This window comes from Falco peregrinus, chromosome 12 (genome assembly GCF_023634155.1).
Source record: "Falco peregrinus isolate bFalPer1 chromosome 12, bFalPer1.pri, whole genome shotgun sequence".
Classification (NCBI taxonomy): Eukaryota; Metazoa; Chordata; class Aves; order Falconiformes; family Falconidae; genus Falco; species Falco peregrinus.
In genome coordinates, this window is record NC_073732.1 from 27,377,583 (window position 1) to 27,401,937 (window position 24,355).

The 24,355-nt window shown below is 51.8% G+C and overlaps 1 protein-coding gene across 1 annotated transcript in view; it reads right to left on the bottom strand.

Annotated features, from left to right (window-relative positions):
- Nucleotides 1-20,621, bottom strand: part of SCHIP1 (schwannomin interacting protein 1) — a 58,758-nt gene extending 38,137 nt beyond the window's left edge. The window contains exons 1-2 of the mRNA XM_055817288.1: nt 20,509-20,621; nt 1,955-2,458 (exon numbers count right to left, since the gene is read on the bottom strand). Of these exons, the coding sequence (XP_055673263.1) occupies nt 1,955-2,458; nt 20,509-20,514 (510 nt within the window). The 5' untranslated portion in view covers nt 20,515-20,621. The remainder of the gene's footprint in view (nt 1-1,954; nt 2,459-20,508) is intronic.
- Nucleotides 20,622-24,355: the final 3,734 nt, after the last annotated feature.

A 24,355-nucleotide genomic window follows, 5' to 3' on the forward strand; every position in this document is an offset into this window, starting at 1 on the left:
ACCCAAACATAAAAGGAGATTCTTCTCTTCAATCTGGTTTTAGTTAGCCTTCAAGGTACTGAGTCCCCGCAGCTGATGGGGCATAAGCCTGGGTGCTACAGCCACATCAAACACCTCCTAGCTGGCAGGGTGGGGGGGGTGTGTGTGGGGGCAATGCCCCTGCCCAGCAGGGCCTGGGCTGCTGCCAACAGCCCCTTCCCTCTGCCCCAGGCAGGCAATGGAGGGAGCAGAGCTGGAACACCTTCTCCTCCTCCTCCCTCTGCGCCAGGGGAAGGGGAATCCGGGCATCGAAGCAGCAAAGACGAGACTGGGAAAGCTCCTTGTTCAGGTGCCTCTGGGACCACTGGCTGGGTGAAGGGCTGAGGAAGGTCTCTCCAGGGCCACATACACTGAAAAACTCATGTTTGCAGAGCGGAAAACTCCAGTTGCTGGTGAGCATAAGAGGACTGGCAGCTCAGCCCTACCCATGGGGAGATGCTCAGAAGGCACTGGGCTCCCTGATGCCCAGATCTGGGTGGCCATCGCAGCTCTAGCTGGCTCCACATGCTGCTGAGGAGTGCTCAGGCTGCAAGCACACGCTGTAAACCTTGACTCTGGGCAGGACAAGCCAGGGCGTGAAGCAGCCGTGAATGCCTTCCAGTGCCTTCGTGCTTGCACGAGGGAACAGAAGGATGGAGGAGGAAAATCCTTACAGAGGTGAAGAGGCAAAATTCCTTTGGTGATACCTCACCTCGTTAAGCACACACCTGGAGGCAGAGTTTCCAGCACTGCTGATGCTGCCAGCAGCTTGGGCAGCAGGAGTTTATCAGATAACGCTGAAGCAATAAGCTCCCAAACCACAAAAATGAGTTGCTTTCCCCCCCCCTCCCTTTTTTTTTTAAGCTGAGTTTCTGCACAAATGACTGTAATTAGGGATGTTACCTGTTGGTTCCTCAGGGCACTGAGGCTACAGTGTTCAGGCTTTGGAAAAAGCCTCCTGCACAGCAGCTGCCCCACTCCTCTATCAGTTTATTTATCATATCCAGCACCCACCGAGATTTCTCTCAGATTAGGTGTAACTTGAGGATTTAGGGGGAAATCCCCACCTCCCTGAGCCAGATGACTTCACAGGAAGTCAAGGGATGGAATGCCTTAAAAAAAAGGGAAAAAAAATAATTTAAAAAACATGAAGTGCTCCAGCAGCAAGGCCGCAGGGCATGGTGGCGAAGCACACATCTCTCATCATGTGTGTCATCACATCCGAGGGCTCCTGCAGCGGTTTTGGGAGATTTTGTAGATTCCTTTTAATTCATATGTGATGGAAGTCTCCGCCGGCATGGTGTCACGCGTGCAGCGCCTGCTCAGCTGCCCATGGCTGCGCCTGGCATCTCCGAAGTTACGGGCAATTCCTAAAACACTCTGCAAATGATGCAGCCGCGTAACAATTTACAGGGTTTTCTGTAAAAACACGTTTTGAGGCTTCGTCTTGGCCGACAGCAGGTTGTCATCCTCCCTTCCGCAAGGGGAACACCCCCCACTGCGCCGCCAGTGTCCCCAGCCAGCGGGAAGGCGGCTCTTCCTCAGTTTTTGCAGGGAAAACCACCCCTGGAGCCGGCTCAGCGCTGGCGGAGGCACCTCGCCCCCACCGGGCGCCGGCACCAGCCGCTGCCCGTCCCCGCTGCCGCCCCCCGGAGATGCCCCGGGAAAGTTGTACCTCCTCCGGCCCCCCGCTTCCCGCAGGCACCGCCGCACCGGGCTGGGGGGCGCGTACCCCTCCTCAGCGCGACCCCACGCCGCCCCAGCGCCACCGGGTGCCGGTCCCGGGAGGTGGGGGGGGCATCCCCACCGCGACCCCCCAGCGCCGAGCCCGGCTCCCCCGGCATGGCCGCGGCCGAGCAGCGAGTCACCGCCCCGGGGGCAGCCGCACCCGCCGCCCGCCCGCCCGCTCCTCCGCCCTCCCGGCCCCGGGACTCACCGAGGCGGGGCTGGCCCGCTGGCCCCGCTCCTGCTCCCGGCACTGCAGCCCGGCCAGGTGCCTCTCCAGGGCCGCCCAGTCCATAGCCGGCGGCTGCGGCTCCCGAGGGGGCTGCGCCCCGCCGCCCCGCCGCCCGCCCGCCGCCCGCCGCTCCTGCGGGGGTACCGGCGGCGGGCGCTGGGGCTGGGGCGGCCGCGGGCGGGAGGCGGCGGGGCGGCGGGGCGCGGCGGCGGCGGGGGAGCCGCTCCGGCGGGCGGGCGCGGCGCGGCAGCGGGCATCGCCGGCGGGGCAGCGCGGCGGCGGCCGGCGCGCCGGCGGGGAGGGCAGGTAGCCCCCGTCCTCCTCCTCCTCCTCCGAGTCCTCCAGCGCCGCCAGGTCCAGGCTGCTGGGGGACGGCGAGGACTTGCCCTCCGAGCACGGCGTGGCTTTGCTGGAGTTGGACTCCGAGCTGGAGCGGCTGCTGCCGGCGTCGCTCCCTAAATCCATCCCATCCTCCCGGGAGTCCTGCCGGAGAGAAGCGAGAGGCGCCCGTCAGACAAACCGGGACCCGGCCCTGCCCGCCGGGCACGGGAACCGCCGGCCCGGGGCGGGCCGCCCGCCTCGCCGGGGCCGCCCCCGCAGCACCGGAGCCGCCGCTGCAGCCGCCGCGGGGCGGCCCCGGGCCGGGGCGGGGAGGAGGCGGCCCCGCGCGCGCAGCGCCCTCCGCGGGCGGCAGCGGGAGGAGCGGGCGGGGGGCGGCGCTCGGGGGGGGCCGGGAACCGCCGCCGTGGCGCCCGCAGCCCCCGCCCCGCTGCCTGCGGGCAGGGTGCGCAGCGCCTGCCCCGGGCTCCCCGCGTGGCTCTGCCGGGAGAAGCGCCGGTGGCCGGGAGGGCGCCTTGCGCCATCGCTCTGCGCCGGGCTCGGGGGGCCCGGCTTCGCGTGGGGCTTCGCGTGGGCTCGGTCACTCGTTACCAGTGCCACCACCAGTGCCACCACCAGTGCCACCCCCAGGGTGCACACGGGCACGCGTGGCGCATCACCGCTTCCCGCACTCTCCCGTTTCTTTCCTTTTCTTTTTTGGCAGTAATTTCAAATAACTAGTTAAGAGGGGCCTATAAATAACTGCTAAAAAAAAAAAAAAGCTAAACCCCCTAATTTACTTGATATATTCTGGGTCACTGAAGCCATGTTTAACGTACAAACGTTCCCATTCCCAAATCTATTTGAAGAAGAGCTTTCCAGGCTGTGTGGCCGAAATGGGGAACATTAATCATGTGGCAGAGCACCCCCGGAACGGTCTTTGGGAGACACGGCAGCATCCAGCTCTGGCAGGTCCCTACAGACCCAGACCAGCAGATACAGGGAGTAGGGAGAATGTTGGGGATGTATTCCTGCAGCCCTGGGGTCTGGCAGAGGGAGAGCCAGCAACTAGTCTTAATTAAATTCAACCATTTAATTGGATCGAGAGTTTATTTTTTGGCAGAAATAGGAAAACTATGTAAGAAACACATCCTTAAGGTTGCGCGGGGTTTAGAGCTGTCCGGTGGGGTGGGGTGGTGGGGTGATACCAAGCAGTGGTACACACGCCAGAGCGTGTCTGTGGCACAGACACCCGGGGGGGGGGGGGCAGGGGTCTGGCGTGGCAGTACTGGTGGTCCCCTCCTCTACGGTTTCCTGCTCCATAACATGTCTGCATGCCGGTGGTCCAGCCTGGTTTGTCGCTTCACCCAAAGGGGGTAAAGGGAGGAAGGAGGGAACATCTGCAGCCAGTTAACTCCCGTGGCTTTTGAACTCCTCGCTACGCAGCTGTTCATCCCAAGGAGTGGCAGAGCCGCACTGGAGGCCATGCCTACGCTGCCGACCTGCGAGTCTTATTTAACCCCCATCTCTTTGGTAGCAGTGCCCGAGTGCCATGGAGGGCCATGGCTTCACTCCCAGGAACCCATGCAGGGTACCAAAAACGCAACGGCACAACGCAGACAGAAAGGAGATTTGTGTAACCTGCCGGGAGCTGGGGCAGACTTGGGCTGAACTGGTTTAGGTGTCATGGAGACACCTGCTTTTTGTCCAGCTAAGCGTGCCGCGTGGGGCCAGTGACCCTGGCTCCTATCCACAGCTTGGAAGGATAAAACAGGAGTATGACACACGGTGAACAGCAGTACAGCTTATTTGGCCAAGGTGATATTAACCTCTCTGGTTAAGTGTCTCTACCAGGTGCTCTCCAGGTTACCAGCACAGATTATCCCAAGTTACTCTCGTGTTAACCAAGAGCATCCATGTTCAGGGCTGCATCCCTCCTCCCCGCTCGGTCCCTGCTTGCTTCCCAGGCTCCTGGCACTTGTGGTTGGGACTTACAAAATCAGTTACCGTGTAAAATGCGGTTTTAAAGATAATTCCAACAAATGACAGGAAGCAAAGAGTTAAGCCTCGATGCTGGAAAAGGATTATATTGGCAAAAGTTTTTACCAGTTGCACACCTATAAGTTTAGGAGGAGGATGGCATTTGACATACTTTGCAGGGCGCAATTCTTTATTTGAGTCTATTTTAGTGTCGCCACCACCCTAAAAAGCAAATATCTGCTGAGCAAAGCGGAGGAGCTGCCTTATTGTCTCCAGTCTGGCAGTCACAGGCTGTGGAAAGCTTTATTTATAGGAGCTCATGGTGTGCCTGTGTGCTGCTTTGGGCTGGGGTACAGTTAATTTTCTTCACGGCGGCCGGCACTGGCCGTGTCTGGGGTTTGTGGCGGGCACAGCGTCGATAACCCCGGGATGCTCAGTCCCTGCTGAGCAGCGCTCACACAGAGCCCAGGGCTCTGCTGCTCCTCACCCCACCCCATGGCGAGCGGGCTGGGGGGCACCGGGAGCTGGGGGGCACCGGGAGCTGGGGGGACCCGGCCGGGACAGCTGACCCCCCTGACCCCAGGGTACCCCAGACCATATGGCGTCACGCTCAGCACGTACAGCTGGGGGAGAAGGAGGAAGGGGGGACGCTGGGAGCGATGGCCTTTGCCTTCCCAGCGCCCGTTACACGCAGAGCCCGGCTCTGCTGGGGCTGTACATAAAGACCTGCCCACCCGTGGGAAGCGGCGACAGAATTCCTTGGGTTGCTTTGCTTGCGCACTCGGCCTTTGCTTCAGCTATCGAACTGCCTTTATCTCAGCCACCAGTTTTCTCACTGTTACCCTCCCGATTCTCTCCCCCATCCCACTGCGGGGGAGCGAGCCAGCGGCTGAGCGGGGCCGAGTTGCCAGCCGGGGTTACACCACGACAACCTGATTGATTCGGAAGATTTCTTCGATGCAAGGAGAGCACTGATAACATCTTGTGGAAGATGAGAGCTCCCCTCCTGTGTAGTACATCAAATTTCCCAGTGCAGCACCAGCCCGTGATGCCCAGAGGGGCACGTTGTGGGTGGCAGCCACCTCCCACTACAAACGTGCCGGTTCTGGGTGCAACAAGGCTTTTCCAGCCACGGTGAGCACCGTTCAGCCAACGCGGCTGGCTCGGTTGCCTCCCCGGCACTGCTTCTCCACACTGCCAGACCTTGCAACAGCCTGCCTGCTGCCCTGTCTTCAAACGATGGTGTTCTCTCATGAGGTTAACAAGAATACACGTGTCTGATGATTTTCTAAGTTTCTCTCTCTCTTTTTTTTTTTTTTTACTTTTCTTCATAGCAGACAGATACGATCATTTTTAATCTTGTACTAAGCCCTCTACATTTCTAATTATATGTGGAGAGTATATTTGCACTTGACCATTCACAAGAAGAAACCAGATATTGTTATTCAAAACACATATGTAATTTATCTCATTTACAAGCCCACATCAAATAGGTTGCTTCTCCAATGCAATGAAAAACTTGAAATTCATTTGAATTTTTAAGGGTGAAGAGTGTGAACACAAGCCCTTGTAGATGAAAGAACATGCTTTACAGTTATTTTATTCAGTGCAAAGAAGGTTTTAGTACAAGTAAGGCATGTTGAGTTTATTCTGAAACAGAAATATATCAAAAATAAGATACTTATTACTTTCATGGGATGAATGCAGTGCTGTTTTAAAAGCCAGTTTGCATATTATCATAAGCTATTAGATTTATTTCGTTTTACCATTCCGGCACTACACTAACCCCATTCTAAAATGCATTTTATGTTCTTTCTCTTGTGCTAAATTGCAGAAGCTTTTGGGTCAGGGAAGGAAGGCAGGCAAGCCGGGAAGTCACAACCACCCTGAAGCTGCCTCCTCCTCCTGGCCTTCACAGACATCATACAACTCCCTAAGTATGAGAACACCTCCTCTGGCTGGGTCCTCACCTCCCCCACCGCTCAGCACCCTCCTGAGCTCCCAAACCCTAAGCAGCCCCGCACAGGACGTGCTGCCCGATGCAGGCAGTGAGATGGGAGCAGAGGGCCACAAAGCCCACCTGCCCCACCAGAAAACCGGTGAGTCCCTGGCATCAGTCAGTCCTCGGATACCCAAGGCGGCCAGCTAGTGATGGCTTTGAGCACAGTCAGTAGCGAATGATGACATTTGATCTGATATTTTCTTAACCAAATGCTTTTGGATTGTGACTTTTCAAAAAGTTTGGATTTTTCCCAGCTTTGAAAGTCTGGCTTTCCTGCCAGCTTGTCCATTTAGTCTCCCCTCTCCTAGAGGAGCCCCAGCCAGATGCTCTCCAGGTGGGCTAGTTCAGTTTGGGCTGCGTTTCAAGGGAAAAGGACAGAGCTGCAGCCTCTGGGTACTTTCAGCTGAAACTGGATGGTGTTCCTCATAGTGAATGGGTTTGCTGCTCATACTTGTGCAACGTGGAGCCTACTGAGAGCCCGAGGTTAGACTCAGAACCAGTCCAAAGAAACTGTGTGTAAAAGTCTGGCTGGGGTTTCTGAGGGGATTTCTCTTTAATTGACTTCCACGCAGAGCTGACTGCTGTCATTATGCAGGCAGGGACTTGCTGGGGAAATGTTGCGGACCCACCTGCCCCAAGATAGCACAGGAAAGCATCGTTTCCTTTGAACACAAAGAATTTATGCTTCCCACTACCCCTAAAGAGGAAAAGAACTGCACTGAGATCAATGCACATTTCCTTTTCATAGGACAACCACTCTGTAAGTATTTCTGGTTTTTGTCATCCCACGGGCAGCAGAAAGGCTGTCAGCATTTGCCTGGAGTCCGTGTTGGACCCCAACACACACCTAAGTGAGCATAGGCCCCCAAAAATCAGAGAGCCAATATATTCCTTGGTCCCTGAACTGGCCATTTATATTCAGGACCTTTTTTTTTTTACCCATTCCTCCTCTCCTATAGAAGTTTTCTTCCACACATTTTGTGGGTCTGTTGCTGCTGAACATGCTGTGGAGGTATTCTAATCTTTCATTACAAATAATGCATCTGCCAACTTTTGCTTAAAGCGCAAGCCAAGTGCAATAGCTGTGGTTTATTCTTCCTAAGCCTGCAGGAGCCAGAAGGGTCCCTGGCTTCATTCACGCCACCGCCTTAATTCTCAGGCATCTTTAAAACATCTGCCCTGGTAAATGTTCCCTGTTCCAGGAACCACAGCTGTACCCAGCTGGCCATGGCCCAGCTTGCTGGCACTGTCTAGGGAGGAGGAGGAGGGAAGGGAGCCTGCAAGCTGCCTCCATCCAGGGTGTCCCTCGGCAGCACCAGCCCGTGTACCCCCCCATTTTCTGCCCACAGCTCAGGATGGGCATTACACCATTTCCAAGGAAAAAAACCCCTGCTTTTTTTGGTGTGAAGAGGATCCTTGTTCTGTCCTGCCTGCAGCACACAGATACCATGGTGACAGACACCTTCCAAGATTACGAAAGCAAACAGGAACTCATGAATTTGTGTTTTAAGGCCAAATTATATATAGGAGCAATACACACTTGACATCTGTCACTGTTTCCTATTAGTACCCTTTGCTTGATTAATCCCCCGCAGCCAGCCTAGCCCCCAGCTGGTGCTGGGAGGAACCACTCACGCTTTCTGAGCTCTACTGGAGAGGTTTAGCAAACTCCTGTGCAAGACAGCCCTGGCTTGCTGCCTGCCCGAGATGGGCCATGCCGTGCCGTGCCGTGCCAGCCTCCCATGGATGTCTTGCAGCACATGGCAGAGCACAGGACAAGCTGCACCAAGGTCCCACCACTAGCTACCAGAGGTGCCAGGGACAACTGCAGGAGGATGGAAGCACGACTTGGGGACGTTGGACTATTCCTCTCGTTGTGTTCAGCTGCAGCTGGTGTTATTTAACTATTTGCCCAGGTGATGCTGAGAGTCCCAGATACAACCGATTTGGCAGACTGGTGCCTCTAAAATAATTCCCACAGACATCAGAGTAGGCGGCAGAATGAAAAAAGGTCAAATTTAAGCTCAAATGCTGCTGGGAAAAGGGATGTATCACTCATACAGAAGTGATGACTATAATGCATTTATAAATACACCCGTGGCAGAGGTGCTATTCCCTCCATCAGCTGTCCTCACTGCTGCAGGCAGGACCCGCGCCTCTGCTGTCCCTTGCTCAGCCATGCAGCCAGGCACCAATGCCTTGTATTATTTTTTACCTGCCCTATCTGTTATTCTACTGACCACAAGTTCTCACCTGTAATTTTCCCACCTCATGGGATTTCTGCTGTTCTGGGAGCAGCCTGGGATGGGGTTTTGCTCAGTGCTTTGGTTATAGGGAGAATTTGAGCCCTGTTTAAGTGCTGCGTGACTCCTGGGGCTGGCAGCATACATCCACAACCAGTAAATAAAACCAGAAAAGGAAGAAAACGAGATTGCTTTGGCTTGAGAGTAGCAGGGGAAGAGCCTCGTGATGAAAATGCTTGAAAGCAGTCTACAGATCAGAACAGAAATTCTGTGATCCCTTCAGAGGGATAAATATTTCAGAAGAGTGGGTGCACATCCAGACCGCTGCTACAGCTCCAGCCCTGTGCAGTGTGGTCCTCAGCACCTTCACAAACTTTTAAAACCTCGAGCAACCAAATGCCCTTGCGTGCTGCTGACTCGCCGCGTTTGAGATAAACTGGCACTGCAACTCGTATTTCAAACATTTTTTTACTGATTTTACTAAATGCTTATTCATACATCAAAGGGTGTCTCCCCTCCAAAAATCACAGATAACATCCCGCAGTCCCTGCACACTCGGGTTATCCCTATCATAGGCCAGAAAACCCTGATGGTTTGGCTTTGGGACTTAGAAGCACAAGGATGCTGCATGGCTCCATGTTTCCCAGCCAGCCCTGTGCAACTCTGCAACGAGACTCCAGCAACAAACGAAACACACAAAACACATAAAATAATGCCATTTCCTTTAAAAACTAACAGGATGAGGCACTCACCGGCAGCCTGGTGGGGCATGGAGATGGGGGCTGGCCAGCTCCATCCCTCCCTGGGCAGCTGCAGCCTCCCTGGGGGAGCTGGGGGCCACGGCACAGCGCAGTGTACGCGGCTGCCAGCAAAACCTTTGCGGCAATTGTTTTTGTGCATTGCCGTTTGGATTTGCAGGTTTAACTATTTAAATTTAGCAAATTAATCCTTTGCTTAATTTAGAGGGGGGATAAGGGGGGAGGGAAATCACACGAGGCAGCAAGAGTCTGAGTGATTACGCTCTCATTAAAGCTCCTCTGCTGTCAGAGGAGGTAACAGAGGCGGAGGAGAGGGATAACGGCAGTGTCTCAGAACTAATGCCCTCTTAGGTTGTTTTCATCTTTTTTGGCTCTGTCAGGCACCAGTTCCCCATACTGGTATTCAATTCTTGCAGCAAGAAAAGCTGCCGGGATGGCTCATCCTCTGCCAGGGCTTCCCTCGCCGAGGCCCAGAGGACCCCAGACCCCCCGTAGCTCTTCTCCACCCCACTGGGCTCGCAGCACGGGGACTGTGGCTGCTGCTGTCTACGATGGCCACACCAATGCTGCTGCGACAGTATAAAGGCTGCACAAATGGCCATTACTGGTGTCCTAACACACCTGCGAAGACCACCTCGCCTCCCACCCTTTGTACAAATTGGAGAATAAAGAAGATGGTCCTGCCCAAACTGGTTTTCCTCTAAATAATTTGCTGCAGGATGGAGGATGAATGAACCAAGTGGATGAAAAGGGGCGAGCTTTTCAAACAGCCTCTCTTACATATCTAATTTAACTCTTTTTATATGCATCTCTGACCAAACTCAACGACAAATTCACAGTCTGACGTCTGGGGAATACTCAAAAAGGTAACGGTGGGGAAGGAAGAAGAAAGGGCACACCTCCGTTTTCAGCAGCACTCACCATGCCTTTCTGCTTCTCAGTGGATTATGAAGGAGAAAGCAAGGAAGGAAAAAAATCCCCTTAAATTAAAATTATTTCTTGACCATTTTAGTATAGTAGAACAGAAAAGGGATGAAATCTCTTGAGATCTGTCATTCAGGAGACCAAAGCGGCGCCAGCCAGGATAACTAATTTTATTCCCAAATACTGTGAAATGTGCTGATACACACACCAGAGGGTTTATCACTGCTTCAGCAAGGCGAGGATTACCACCTGAATATGTTTAAACTGAAATTATGCTGAAATCAGTAGGAAGTGAATTCTGCCTCATTGCTTTAACAAAGGTGCATTTAAAGGCAATTACCAAAAATACCCTTCAAGGAGTAAATGGGTTGCAATTAAGTTATTACCAGTCCGGTGCCAGCATTCCCCAAGGACTGCTTGGATAATGGTTATCTCCAGGTGAAGAGTTCTGATTATCCCTTCTCCTTCAACTCCTCCTGGTGTGGATGTCCATCTCCTCCAGCCTGCCCTGGCCATGCCCATCCCCTCCAGCACGACACCACCCAACGCATCTGACGCATCTGACTGTCCCGCTGTCCTCGGGTGAAGCATGTGCCATCTTGGGGACTGGGAAGCTGAGATGGGTTGATGCAGATGTGCTTGGTACCTTAGAAACCTGATCATCATCCCTCCTTCTCCTCCTCGTCTCAGCCAAGCCAGAATTATGTCTGCTATCCCCTATTTTTCCAACAAGGACACGTGGCTGGGGTTGACTGACACTCGTGAGGTTAGGAATTCCTCTTTCCTTCTGTTATCCAGCCTGCCAGGGCTGCTTCCCTGTGCCAGTTCCCCTCCGGCAGGCACAGGAGGGCTGGTAAACAAAAAGCAAGGTCAACAGGGATCCTCCTTATCTGTCAAAAGGCCTCTGGAATTCGGTGCAATCATCAAGCTGTAGGGGAAAAAAATGCCCTTTTATAAACTGGTTTCACAGGCATGTGGGTAAGGAATGCGGGTAGGGAAATAGCTGAAATACTTCAAATGCACGAGTCCACAACAGTGCTGCTGCATCTTAATATTTATGTTGGTTACTAAATGCATTAACTCACAGATTTTAACATGTGCGGAGAAGGTTTATGCAGTGTTTCTGCACAGAAACCCCTCCTGCCCACGATCCTTTGGGTAGAACTGCTGCTGCCCCACAGATGTGTGGGGCAAGGGCTATGGGACCAGGGGGATGGAATCAGCCCCTTAATTAATTTTCAATGAGGAGAGCGATATCTGCCTCAGGAGCCTTTGGGTATCATAGCTGGGGCTGGAAAGTAATTATTAACAAAACCAGGGAGGACTGCGCTCGGCCAGTATCGCAGCAGATTTCATCCCAGCTGGCTGAGTTGGGACTGGTCACGTTTAGAGCAAGAACCAACATTCAGGAATTTCTCCCAACTTTTTGTGCACCCCAGATGATCCAGCCCACTGCCTGATTTAGGGCTGAGAATTTTTTTCTGGGACTGTAAATATCTTACAGTGAATCATTTCTTGCCCAACCCTATTAAATGAGAGTCCCAGAAAATGGTTTGGAGAAATAGTTAGGCTAGTCCTTGCACAGTCACGCAATTTCTTCCCAAGACGAATACATACCAAGGAGTTTTACCATCCCTTCACTGCTCAGCTCAGCTCAGAGGCGGATGCAGGCTACACATAAATAAACCCAGCCTAAAGCAGCCACAGCTGGGGACATGGAGGGAACCTCTGCACCAGGAGAGGGGAAGGTGCAGTTAATTACTGCTGAAAGAGATACTGCTGCAGGTGCCCTTCAAAGGGTGGGATCTGGTTCCATCAATCTGCTCAATTACCATTTAATTTTGAGCCTACAACTGTTGCTGATTCCCAGTTTCCAGTCAAGGGCAATTATCTTTTGTTATTTCTTTGTCTCTGCATCTTTACGAGCCCATATACATTTAGATGCAGTTCAGGTTTACAGCAGTACATACCGCTGCTTTGCTTTTCTCTAGTGATTTATGATATGCTTAATACAGCCATTCGCAGCAATGCAATATTAACATAACAGTTCAATAAACAGGCTAAGGATGAACTGTTTTGAGTTTGCTTTTTTTTCCCTTTCCTCTCAGTTTCAGGGATGAGACCAAACTCCCTGCACGGCCTTCTCCTCCACAGCTTTTCCTAGCATTTATTTTGCTAGAGGCAGCACGGTGCCAGGTGGCATGGGCTGGTCAGTGGGATGCCCGCAGTGCGCACTGGGGGTGTGTGTGTCCGTGTCTCCCCTCTTTGCTCTCCCTTTCTGCTTCAGCTGATGACAGAGTGAGCCATCTCATCTTCGCAAGGGCATCACTGAGACCACAGACCCATTTCTTGTGGCCTGGGACAGAGCCAGCAGCCTCCCCAAGCATCTCCCTGCAGTTATCCCCAAAACCTGGCTCGGGATGCTGCGCCCGTGGGGCAGCCCCATAGCAGCAAGGACAATGGCAGAGCCCAAAAAGGCAGCAAAGGGTGTCAGAACCTGCAGCTGCACGGTCACAGATTCCTTTCAAGCACCAAAGGAGAATTGCTTTCCAAAATATATGTGCATGCTTAACAGCCGCCTGTTAGAGGGCAAATTTCAGTTTGAAAGCTTTCCCTCCGTCATCCCTTGGGTTGCAGAAGACTAAACAGATTGCAAATATGGAAAGGCCAGGAAAACCTTATCTGTTATCACACCTAACAGCTCTGCACTCATTCAAAGGCTGATCACTGGCTTTTTACCTGCTTGGTTTTGCAAAACATACCAAAGAGCTGATGGCCATAGATTTCTAATGTACCACATTAGCAATCTGGTCACCCAGCACTGGGAAGTATTTTGGTACTCATCTGTATTCAAAGAAAGAAAGGTAACTTCAAAAAACCCAAAACCTCCCACATGACACGCAAAACCAGGGAAAATAAAATATGTAACTACAGCAAATGTAGCTGTGAGGAAACAAGCCCTCTTGCCTGATGATGAATTATACTTTGCTTGCAACAGATGCAGCTCTTTATATTTGTTTTCTGCATAAATCTACATATTAGCCTGAAAGCAACTGTACGTGCTTTGTCTTGCCTTGGTTCCATCACTCACTGCTCTTTTCAGCTGATTGCCTTTGAGTGCGGGGCTTTGCTCTGGCAAACGGCCCCGTTTTGTGGCTTTTCCAGCCCCAAAATCACAACGAGGGAGCAGGCGAACATTTGCTGCATGCATGGTGGAGCTCATGATCTTTCTTCTGCTGGCCATTGGTTTCTGCCAAGGGAGATGGCACCTCCCCAGCCCCGAGCCATGGGCAGAGGTAGCACCCAAGGAAGCATGGAGGAACAAGCTAGGGTGGGTGCTGTGCCTGCATGACCCAGTGCCAGAGACAGGAGCTGCTGCAAGAGCCACGGCTCCTGTTCTGCAATTCAATTTATATCATCTATAATTTATTGCGTGATGCCAACCAGACAGCTTCCCTGGAGCTGGGATGACCGGTGAGATGGCTGTTGGCGTACTGCAGCTGCAGCTGGGCTGGCAGCAAATCCCCAGTGCAGATGGGCAGTGTGTTCACCCCAGGAGCCTTATTCCCTAAGAAAAGATGGAAGTGGGAGCATGCATGGGGTGCAGGTAGTAGTAGGAATATTCTGCAATCTCAGCCAGAAAAGGTGAAAAGGATAGGTATTGAATATAATTATCTTATTAAACTGTGAGCCCATGTTTTCAGCTTTTCTTAATCTTGTTTAACACTACTGGTGTCAAGTTAAATTATTTTTAATTGTTTTTACAAAATGTATCTGATGAATTTATTGTTTTCTCTATAGGATCTCCTGGAACATAATTCTCCAAGAGAATTTATTTTCCTCTCCTCAAAGGAGTCTTATTTAATATCTGTGCACTGGAAATTGAAGCGACGAAGCAAGTAAACAAAATAATGGGCACAGCCTTGTCCTACAGCCACGGTGAGCAACCTTACCCTCGTAAGCAAGAGCCTGGCTTGTTTTGCTCCTTCCCAGGATCCTACCTGTGCTTGCCAGCCTAAGGAGCTCCTGCTGACCCAGAGCCTGTCCCCTGCCCTGGGGAAGGCTCAGGGATAATCCCCTTTACTGGTGTCTGGTGGGAGGGAAGGCAGCTCCATCCCTGCCAAGGGCTCACTGGGTGGGTGCTCAGGTAAAAGCCAGGTGAAATGAGGGATGTCTTTGAGGCTGAATTTAACAACTGAAACAAACCATCACAATTTTGCAGGGTGAAAGCATTGCCTACAGGCAGCTAAGGGGCGCAGGAAAGCACGCAGGGAAGTCACTGGCACTGGCGACAGCGGAAAGGACAAGGGTACCAACAGTCCCCGCTCCCACTGGTCCCATAAAGCCATTTTCCATCGCAGAGAACGGGTGCAGAAACCCTTGTCAAAGTGCATTTAAATAAGGTTAGGGAACCGTAAGTTCTCGCAGGTGGAGCTGAAGGCTGGGGCACTCTGGAGGGTCCCAGGCATCCGTGGCTCTGCTGCCCTGCCTGGGTGGGGCATCTTCCCAACCTCTCCCTTTGCCTGTGGCATCAGGCCAAAGCCCTTTCCATGGCAGAAGGACCCCACCATTTGCAGGGACAGAGAAACATGCATTTCCCCCTCTCACACCCTCCATCCCCAATGAAAAAATCAAAAATCGAAAAGCTCTGTTTCTGGAAGCTCCCGCTATCGAGCAGCAGGTCAGAGGGATGCTGCCAAACTTGGCGCACAAATGCCAGGGTAGGACAGCAAAAAATAGAAAGCAAATTGCCACGACCTATTACTCTAGAGAAAAGATCTATTTCTGATATGTGCGCTGTTTAAACAGAGGTATCGCTAGTCGCAGGCTGTAACCCACTTAGGCAAAGCTTCAGGCACAAAGCAATGTCATTGCCAGCTCCTGGCTGCTTATTCACCAGCGATACCCTGGCAGACGCAGCAGCACAGAACAAGACCGATCTATGCTATCACAGAGGGAACAACATGGTACGTATTAAAAGGCTGGATTATTGGTGCACAGGGGTAATTTCCAGGTCTTTAGACTACAGCTTTGGCAGGGTGTGGGCCATTAGCCTGAGCTCCGAGCTTCCCCGTGCTGGGATGGGAAAGCAGATCCTCTCCAGTCCTGGGGACAGGGAGCTGGAGGCTGCAAGATGTGCCAGGGACACTGCCTCGGCCAACATGTGCTATGTAAACTCAACAGCATGCTGCCTTTCGCATAAGGTATGGTGACAGGCGATATAGTCCTTTAACTTCATCTGAGTCCGTGGGGCAAGAGGTCTCCTGCCTGCAGCCACAAAGAGGATTATCACTGACAAGCTCTCCGTATTCCCCGACCTGAGCCCTGTGATGCAGCAAAGAAGAAAATCACTCAGTGTGATGGAGAGAGATGTTATTGCTGAAGGCATCTCCCCCTAGTCCTGTTCCCAGCAAGGCTTCAAGATGTAGACAGAAAACTGAGCTCGAGGTGCTGCTATTTTGGCTCAGCAATTGGCATCAGGGTTACGCTGCATCTGAGAGGCTGGCTCCCCGACAGCAGATTCAGTTCCCTACGGTCATTCCAGGATAATATCTTGAACAAACCAACTGAATCTGTTTAAATGCCTTAATAATGACCATACTGAGCGCAGGAGTTCTGAAGTGGTAGGTTTAATCTAGCTCATGTGAGCTTTATCTGTTTATTTCACAGGACCCTCACAAGGCAGCAACTCCATCTTCAGCTATTCCTAAGCTGCAAAGTGGGCGGGCTGGGTATTTCTGACTGTGCTGCAAGAAAGTGTGGGACCAACATTTGCATTTCTCTGCAAGAAAGCCGGGTAGTAGAGCTAAGGTAGAGAAGAAAAAACCTAAAGTTAACTCCCAGGACCGCCCCAGACTATATACATGGTAGGGCAGCATAGCACATCACTGCTGTGGATGTTTAGGTCCCCAAGGCTCATACTGCAGCCCGGGCTTCGGCAGTGGCCTCATGCTGCCGGTTTTCCCACTGGAACTGGAAGTCGGTGAAACAGAAAGTGAATAATCCTCTTAGCGGGGCTGGCGCCGGCTGCCATCACCCGTGCTGCGCTCCAATTAACACCAGTGGCTAAGCCTTGCTGGAGGTTTTGTTATTAATTACGTGAGGGAGGATTGAGCATGCTTAGTGCATGGCTGCTTGGGCTGGGAGAAAGGAGATGTCCTAAAATAACTCACAGGGAAAAAAAAAAAAAATTAATGCCTTGAAAGCAGCACTGAATCAGCACTATCCTTGTGATGGAGGACAGACCCCAACGGCCACCCCAGTGTGGTGAGGACCAGTCCCCAGTGCCTCTGCTTGTGCTGGGGCTCACCACAGACACCCCCGTAAAACCAGGGCTTGGGACATGCTCCTGAAAGCCCAAAGCTGCTTTTCCCTGGAGGCGGCAGGTCTGGAAATGGCCCCAAGGTGTCTTCTCTGAGAGCTGGTGGTGTGATTGGAGCTGAGCTTTCACTTTGCCCCCCAAACCGAACCCCTTTCCCATCTATAAGTGTCAAACCCTCCACAAAATACAGCTCAAGTATTGCTTCTACATCAACATGATTTTTAAGTGGGAAGCTAACCCTTGCCACTTTTCCAAGCCAACACTTAATCTACACCTGAGTCTTTCAAACAGAGGGATGCGGAGTACCTTGGTTTGTGTGAATGCAATTTCTGGAGTGTCAAAGTTGCATGGCCCTCAAAGGAAAGTCTTGTTTGAAACACAGAATTTGGTATTTTTCAAAGATTTTCCTCTGGGAAAATGCAAGAAGAACCACCCCCTGCCAAACGTACAAGACAAGACGGGACTGCCGCTGCAGCATCCCCCGCTGCCTCCCCCCAGCCCAGCCGGGGAGAGGGACCCATTGCACCCACCCTGGCTGCCACCCAGCTGGTCCCACCCTGCCCTGCACCTCGGCACTCCTGTCTTGCTGCTTCTTGAATAACTCCTATGTTTTAGCACACTTGATAGCTTTTCCATTTAACAGTGAAACCCCATAAGTAATGAGAACGTGGTTAAGATAAAAGAGGCTGGCTACATTAAATAGAGAATTGCTTCAGCAGGCACAAACCAGCGCTTTTCCACAGGACTGCCAGATAAAATTGTGTGTGGCTCTAAAGGGACACGATGCTTAAAAATAATCTGCTTTGTCCCAAATGCTTTTAAAATTGCTCAAGATTGTTACATACTGCAGAAGGAGATTTTCCCCAATTCTGCTTTGGTTTTTTTGTAACTCTTTGGGCGGAGGGAAACAGGAATATTGCTGGCACCCAAGAAGGTGCAATTCTGACAGCCCAGGGTTTGCTGCAGTGAAAAGAATTGCTCAGGCTACCCAGCTCTGAAGACATGGATGCCTTACAAGGATGGCTGAAGAAAGCACTTCTTTCCAGAAGCTGCTTTTCCCATATTTCCTGTGCCTGGAGGCTCTGTGGGAAAAACTGGACAAGGCAGGAGTGTGGGCAGGCACGTGTGCCCAGGCAGGTCTGCCTGCAGCTCCTCATGCAGGCAGCTTCCTCCCCTTATCACATTCGTCGGAACAAAAAGCGTGTAATTCTTATGTTGCAACACAATTGGAAAGAGATTAGCCTCAGAATGAGATTAGAGGAGCTATTAATTGAATGGGAATTAATAAGTGCGCAGCTCTTGGATGCTGGGGTCTAGAAAGAATTAAAATAATTCTTGCGGGGTTGGGAGGAAAAACACCTTCAAGGCTGAGGCAGGACCGACAGACAGCACACCGCACCGGCTCTTCCCTTTTCAAGAGTATAAGCTTATTAGTGTGGTTGTGTGCTCAGTGCTCCTCGGGATCCTGTTTAAGGAGGTCAGAGGCAGAGGCGGACAGTGATAGCTGCCTACAGATCCAATTAGGAATGACTTTCCCAGCCGGCTCCTTTGCCTTTTTGCTGTCATTAACAACTCCGGACAGACCTGGTGTGTGGGGCTGGGGCAGATGGAGGAGCATTGCCCACCTCCTCCCACAGCTCCCTCAGGGCTGTCTCTCGGCTTGGGCAGAGGGAGCATCACATCTTCTCCCTCTCCACCCTAGGCATGACACCCCAGACAGTGGCACTGCTGTTCTGCCCCGGGGCATCTCCAGCCCATTTCCGAGGGACGCTAACCATTACTGGGGAGCAACAGCTGTCCCTTTCTGCAGCTCACCTGCTCTAGAAAATGCTTGAGGATTGTCTGTTCCAGGGGTAAGAGCACAGAGGAACTGGGGACAAAGCAGGAGCAGGGACAAGTCATGCTGTCAGGAGCCTGAGAAATGCCATTTCCCCAGAGTACACAGCAGGTTTGCAGAGACTCAGGACCAGAGCTCAGTTTTGCAGCCTTCACCCCTCAGGTTTTTGCTGAAATACAGCCCGGGAGCTCCCATGTTTCTGCAGGTTGTGTGCATGTAGCTTTCCAGGGATCACACATGGAGAGGAGTGATGTGCAGGCTGCTCCCTGAGGGTACACATGATTTTTCCAGGCAGTAGGCAAGTACAGCATCATGTACAGCATCACTTCTCCTCTGGCGTGGCTTCTCCTCCATGTACAGCATCACTTCTCCTCTGGCGTGGCTTCTCCTCCATGTACAGTTCTGCCAGGGCTCAGTCTCACAGGGCTGTTTCCTCCCCTCCCTGTAAAAGTTATTCTAATTTTCCTGGTCATGGAGGGCTGGCCATGCCAGGGGCTGCCACTGGATTTCCCGGGCTGGAGAAGCCAGCGGTGCGCAGCACAGGCAAAATCATTTTTGCCATGAGTGAGATTGGAGCCACATTTTCCGATCAATGAATTTCACTCAGAATGGTCCAGCTGCTACTGAGAGCATGGTTATATGAACATGTCTTGTCCGAGTCATTAAAACAAATTAAATATCACTCCTATGGCTCACGGCAGAGTGGCCAGCAGCACCTGTACACTGGGTTTTCCCATGGGACCTCAGCTGCTCTGAAGCCCCTCTGAGACACTAAAGACCCAATTTACTCATTTTTAAGAGCCCTGAGCATTGATACCCTGCTGAACGGAGCCAAATACACACCTTGTCAAAACAAAGGGACTCAAAGCAGAGCAGGTGGGGGGCTGCCTGCCCAGCACCCCCCAGCCTGGGCTGGACACCCCCTCTCCTGGGCACAGCTTGTTGCTCTGCCCATCCCCAGGTGGTTTCTCTGCTGCCACCCTGTCGCCATTGTATCTGCACTGAACGGCCCCTTCCCTCCTGCTGTGGGGAAACAGGGGTTCCCCTGGTGCAGAGCAGCATCTGGAGCCAGAGCCTGCTGCAAAAGACAAGGGAGGGACCCCCGGAGCTGGGGCTGCACACCCCACCAGCCCCCAGAGCGCCCCACGGACCCGACCGTGGGCTCCCACCTGCCTCCGGCCCCTCACTGCACAGCCCCCCGGGGGAAGCAGCTTGTTTCAAGATGCTGAGTCACAATCCCAGCCAAACACCAAATATAACATCTGCAGCCTCTCGTGCTTGGGGATCGCAGGTAGATCTTCGCCTGTCCCGAGCAGAATGTGCTGCAATGAGATATCCAAGTCCCAAAAGGCTCCTGTGAGGCAGTTAGATACTTGCAGCACCTCACTTACACCCACACCTTAAAAATGGTGCTGGAATAATTTCCTTTAAAATTTCCAGACACAAAAGCTAGCTTAAGGTCACACCAAGAAACCTTTCAACTGCCCTTGATATACTCCTCAAGAAAAAAGCAGTCCATGCAAAATTCATCAAATAAATCAAATTAAGATTAAAAATATTAATTTAGGATTAATTAGAATCTCTCTCAAGGATCCAGTAGATTTGCCGTTGTAGCTGTTGCTACTGCAGATTAATATAAGATGCACCCACGAACATTTCAGGCTGCTGAACGGCAGACTGGAAGGTGCAATACACTTGATTATGCAGAGCACTAGGCTAATACATTTTGCTGCATCTCCCCTGTTGTCTGTGCAAGCTGCTGAAAAGCAGCAAGAGGTGGGCTCAGGCAGAGCTGGAGCTCTGAAATCAGAAACACAAGTTCTTTACTATCCTTTAGCTTTTTCCCCAGTGCCTATAGGAATTCTGCTGTGTCCGAGCTCCTTCGGACAAGGTACAGGATTTTTTTTTCCCCACTTCTACCCGCGTTGTACCAAAAAGGCTCAGGTTTTCCTACTGCATTACAGTTTGCAGCACTGCCTGTAAGGTGGCAATCAGGCGGGCAGTCGCGCTTTTGGGCATTCAGATCGGGCTTTATTTGAAGGATCTGTCTCCTGAACTGTGTTTCTAGGGAGGTGGCTAAAAACCCCAGAGACCAGCCAGCCTGAAGGCAGAGCATAGCCCCAAAGCATCCAATTTGCAGTGTACTCACATTCATCTTCTGCGCCGGGCTCCTCTTTCAAGCCATTTTGCGAGAGATCCCAGGCACTTGTCGGGCCAGGCAGAACCCTGCACCGGCTGCCTACAGCTCCGTTCCCTCCTTCCCCTGCCTGCCGGTGGCCATTCCTCCGGGACTTGTCAGCTGAGTTGAAAAATAGACTTTTAATTCACTTGGCATCAAAGATTCCGGCTTAACTCTTCCCAGCAGCTGTCATGTCCCGCCAAAAGAGCCGTGGTGCCAATCGTTTCCAATATAATCTCCTCTCCGAACAACTAGAAGATGCTTGAACTTGTCTTAACCCTCTGGATGGATGGAGATCTCTCCGCAACGCCAGGAGAATATAATGCTGCTCTTTCCAAAAGCCTTCCCTTTCACATGCCTCGACCTTGCAAGGGAAATCCTGTCTCATTTGAATTATTCATAATACTTTCTGTTCTGCCAGCTCCAGCATACATTTTCAATCATTAATATGTCATGACTTTTTATCCTTTTGGACTTCTATCTTTCCTCCTATATGACTTGCCGCTTTCAAAGTAACACCGTTGTGGCTATATTAATTAGCATTCATCTGATTTACTAAACAAAAATATGTCTCCATCCTAATGCACGCCCTTCCTGGTGGGAAATGCCACTTGAACAGCTCTGGGAACAGGGACAGCACCGGCTGGTTCTAGCTAAAGCAGTGCAAGCCATGTTTGGAGCTCACGCTTTTGGCAGCATTTCCCAGCTTGCAAGCCTGTCTGGTGATGGAAGGCAGGGTAGGTTTCCAGCATCATAAGAAAAAAACCCGAGGAAGGTAACCGTGCTGTGAACTCCATAAAAGAGCTCGTTCTCTTTTTAATTAAAGCTGATGGCAAATTATGGCATTCTTGATGACGGTGGCCGGGCCAGGCTCTGCTCCCCACGGTGCTGCCGGGCAGGTGCATCGCTCTGGCTTGCACCAGGACCCGTCCCTGAAGCTTTGCCCGGTGATACGGTTTGAGGCAATCCCAGACGTGCCCTGGAGCCTGGAAATGAATTAAACTGCCCGGAGGATCCTCACCCCTCCTGCATGGAGCCCAGCTGGGACCCTGGATGCCTGAAGCTTCGCCGCAGCAGCTGAGCCCCCCGCTCCTTTCAGGTCCACTCTCTCCCACGGACAACACTTATTAATAGAAAGTCGGATGGAGCAATTAGCCCGTCGCCAGGAGGCTAATGCTTCTCTCAGCTCCCGCTGCTCGACTCAGGGCTGGAAGAGCTGAAATTTCTGTCCCGTTATCTGAAGAGTGAAATGACATTTCAGCAGCGGGGGACTCCTGCCAATAAAATTGCAGCCTGAACTCATTGCTTTCATTATCCCTTAAATTATTTTCTGTACTTGATGTGGGGTTATTGCTAAGGCTGGGCTGTGTACATGGAAGAAGAAGGGTGAAGGGCACCCAGCTGCTGCCCCAGCCCCAGCCACCCTCAGCGTGAGATGCATGGACTGCTGCAGCTCCTATCTAGCTGAAATAGGAACATATAACCCACTCTTAGGGGTTAATAGAAATATAACCCACCAATTTCAACGGAATATCCTTGTTTATGCATTTTACATAGGAATCAAACCTGGTTTAATAACAGGAATACGGTGGGATCCTGAACTATTCATCATCGCGGTGCCCAGGACAGATGGACACATGCACACTTGCAGGCTCCTGCTCCACAGATGGGTTTGGGGAGCTTTTCTACACTCCCAATTTATTGCAACCACGTCTGATCTTCTAGCTAATAATCCACCAACAGCTGAGTTTGTGCAGCCAGAGGCAGCGGCCTGGGGGGAGCGAGGTGGGTGGCCTGGGCCGGGCGAGTGCCCGTCCTCCCTGCGGCACCATGCCTGACCTCGAGCCGGGACTGCTCGTCACCGTGCCAATACCAGCATTTCACATTTCACTTAAGCTATGCAAGTGTTGGCTGCCTGCTCCAACCCATAATTATATGGCAAATTACTGCACATTTCCCAACAACTAAATTATCATGGGTTTTTTTTCTGCAAAGAAGTGAATATTGTAAATATTTACCCTGACTGATACTACAGCTGAGAGTGTGAAGCTGCACTTTGGGGTGGGCTGTCCTTGGCTCAAGCAGCGGATAGCTCTGGGATCAAAAACTCTGGGAAACTATTTCTCAGAGTTAGTGGGATTTTTGAAATCACTGATTGTGAACCGAGAGGTAACTTCTAACCAGCATGGCTGGGAGTTGCATCCTAATTTTACTGAAGGTGATTAAAGGTGGGATGTGGGGAGGAGGACCCTGTCTTTTTTCTGCTCACGTGTGCTCATAAAAATTTGTTTTTCTTGCTTCAGATCTTCCATCCCTTTAGGCAGGACAGTTTTGTCCCTGACTCGCTTGGCGCTGTGAGCGGTAATTAATGAACTGTCCATAATGTCCTATACATTCAAAACAAAAGATACTATAAAATACAAACCATTATGGTGCATAACCTACTGTATTTGGGCTCGAGGTAGAAATGACAAAGAGCTTCAAGCGTTAGGCACATGCAAACTGCAAAACTTGTTCCCCCTTCTAAAGAGTTTTAAACTTGAACCCTCCATCTAAATTCGGTGGTAGTTGTGCTGGCTCATTTCTCTCTCTCTGGCACTGGATCCACTAAGATATTACATATCTCGGTATTTTCTAGCATGCAGTTAGCACCTTGTACTGAATACTCCCAGGAAATTACAGTGGCCTACAGGTAAAGTAGTAGCAAGGTCCTTCCCTGGGCTGGCAGCTGCCTCGGCGGCGGGGAGAGGAGGGATCAGGGTACGAAGTGGAGGCTCCATGCCTGCTGCCGAGGTGCAGAGCTGCTGGGGCTGCCCCATGCCATGGCCGCCCGGGGCAATGGGCATGGCCAGCCCCAATGGTAACGATCCTTTGGGTCTCTTAATCACCCCTTTTCCAATGTAGGATTAGGATTTTCTATAATAGATTTCTTCTAATTACTTAAAAGTGTGGACCACAAACAATGGAAACTCTGCAGCTAAGTTTTTCTTGATGCTGGTGCTGATATCTTTTTCCCAAGCCCAGACTTTGAATACATCACAGCAAATGCTCACGTTTCCCCAGATAATTGCTCTGAAGCTGCTGCAAACACATTGCCTCCCTTGCTGCCGGCACAGACCACAAAGCCTACGCTGCCTGCAAGCGCATCGCAGTGCCTAAAGCAAGGAGGGAGTGCCGGGCTGGGCGGGGGCTGCAGGCAGGAAAGCCATAGCTGGAGAAGAAGCTGTACAGAAGTCCAGCCCAGATCTGGTACGCTTCCCCCACAGGGTTGCGTGACCTCCATCAGAAAGGATGAGCACCCAGCACCCCTCCCAGCCTGGTGCTGGGTGCAGCACTCCTTGTTGGGTCCGCAATACCACATCCACCTCCTCTGGGATGCTGCAGGCTCCTGAGCTAATCTCATCACGCAAATAACATACCACTGCCTTGCGGGAGGCCACAGATTATTTTCATAGCCTGAGTCCTGAAGAAGCTATCGAGTATGGTTGGGGAGCATGGCACACTGCAGAGCAGTGGCAGCTGTGCGGTGCTGTGGTACAGAGCAGCTGGGTGTTGGGATGATGTTCTGGAGATTGGGGACTAAGGAGATACTCAAGGTAATGGATTAAAAAAGAATAATCAAGCAATAATCATGTGGATTCAGCAGTGTGAAGCCCCTGGGCCCCTTGTTTCCCCCTTGGGTGCCAGGGAAGCTCCCATATTTGCTGGGCTCCATATAGTAGATCCTGCAAATCCAAATGCTGCTGTGCTCACAAGCGCCTCAATTACAAAGGCTATTTTGGGCAATAACTACCCTCCCCCCAAAAATTAAAAAAAC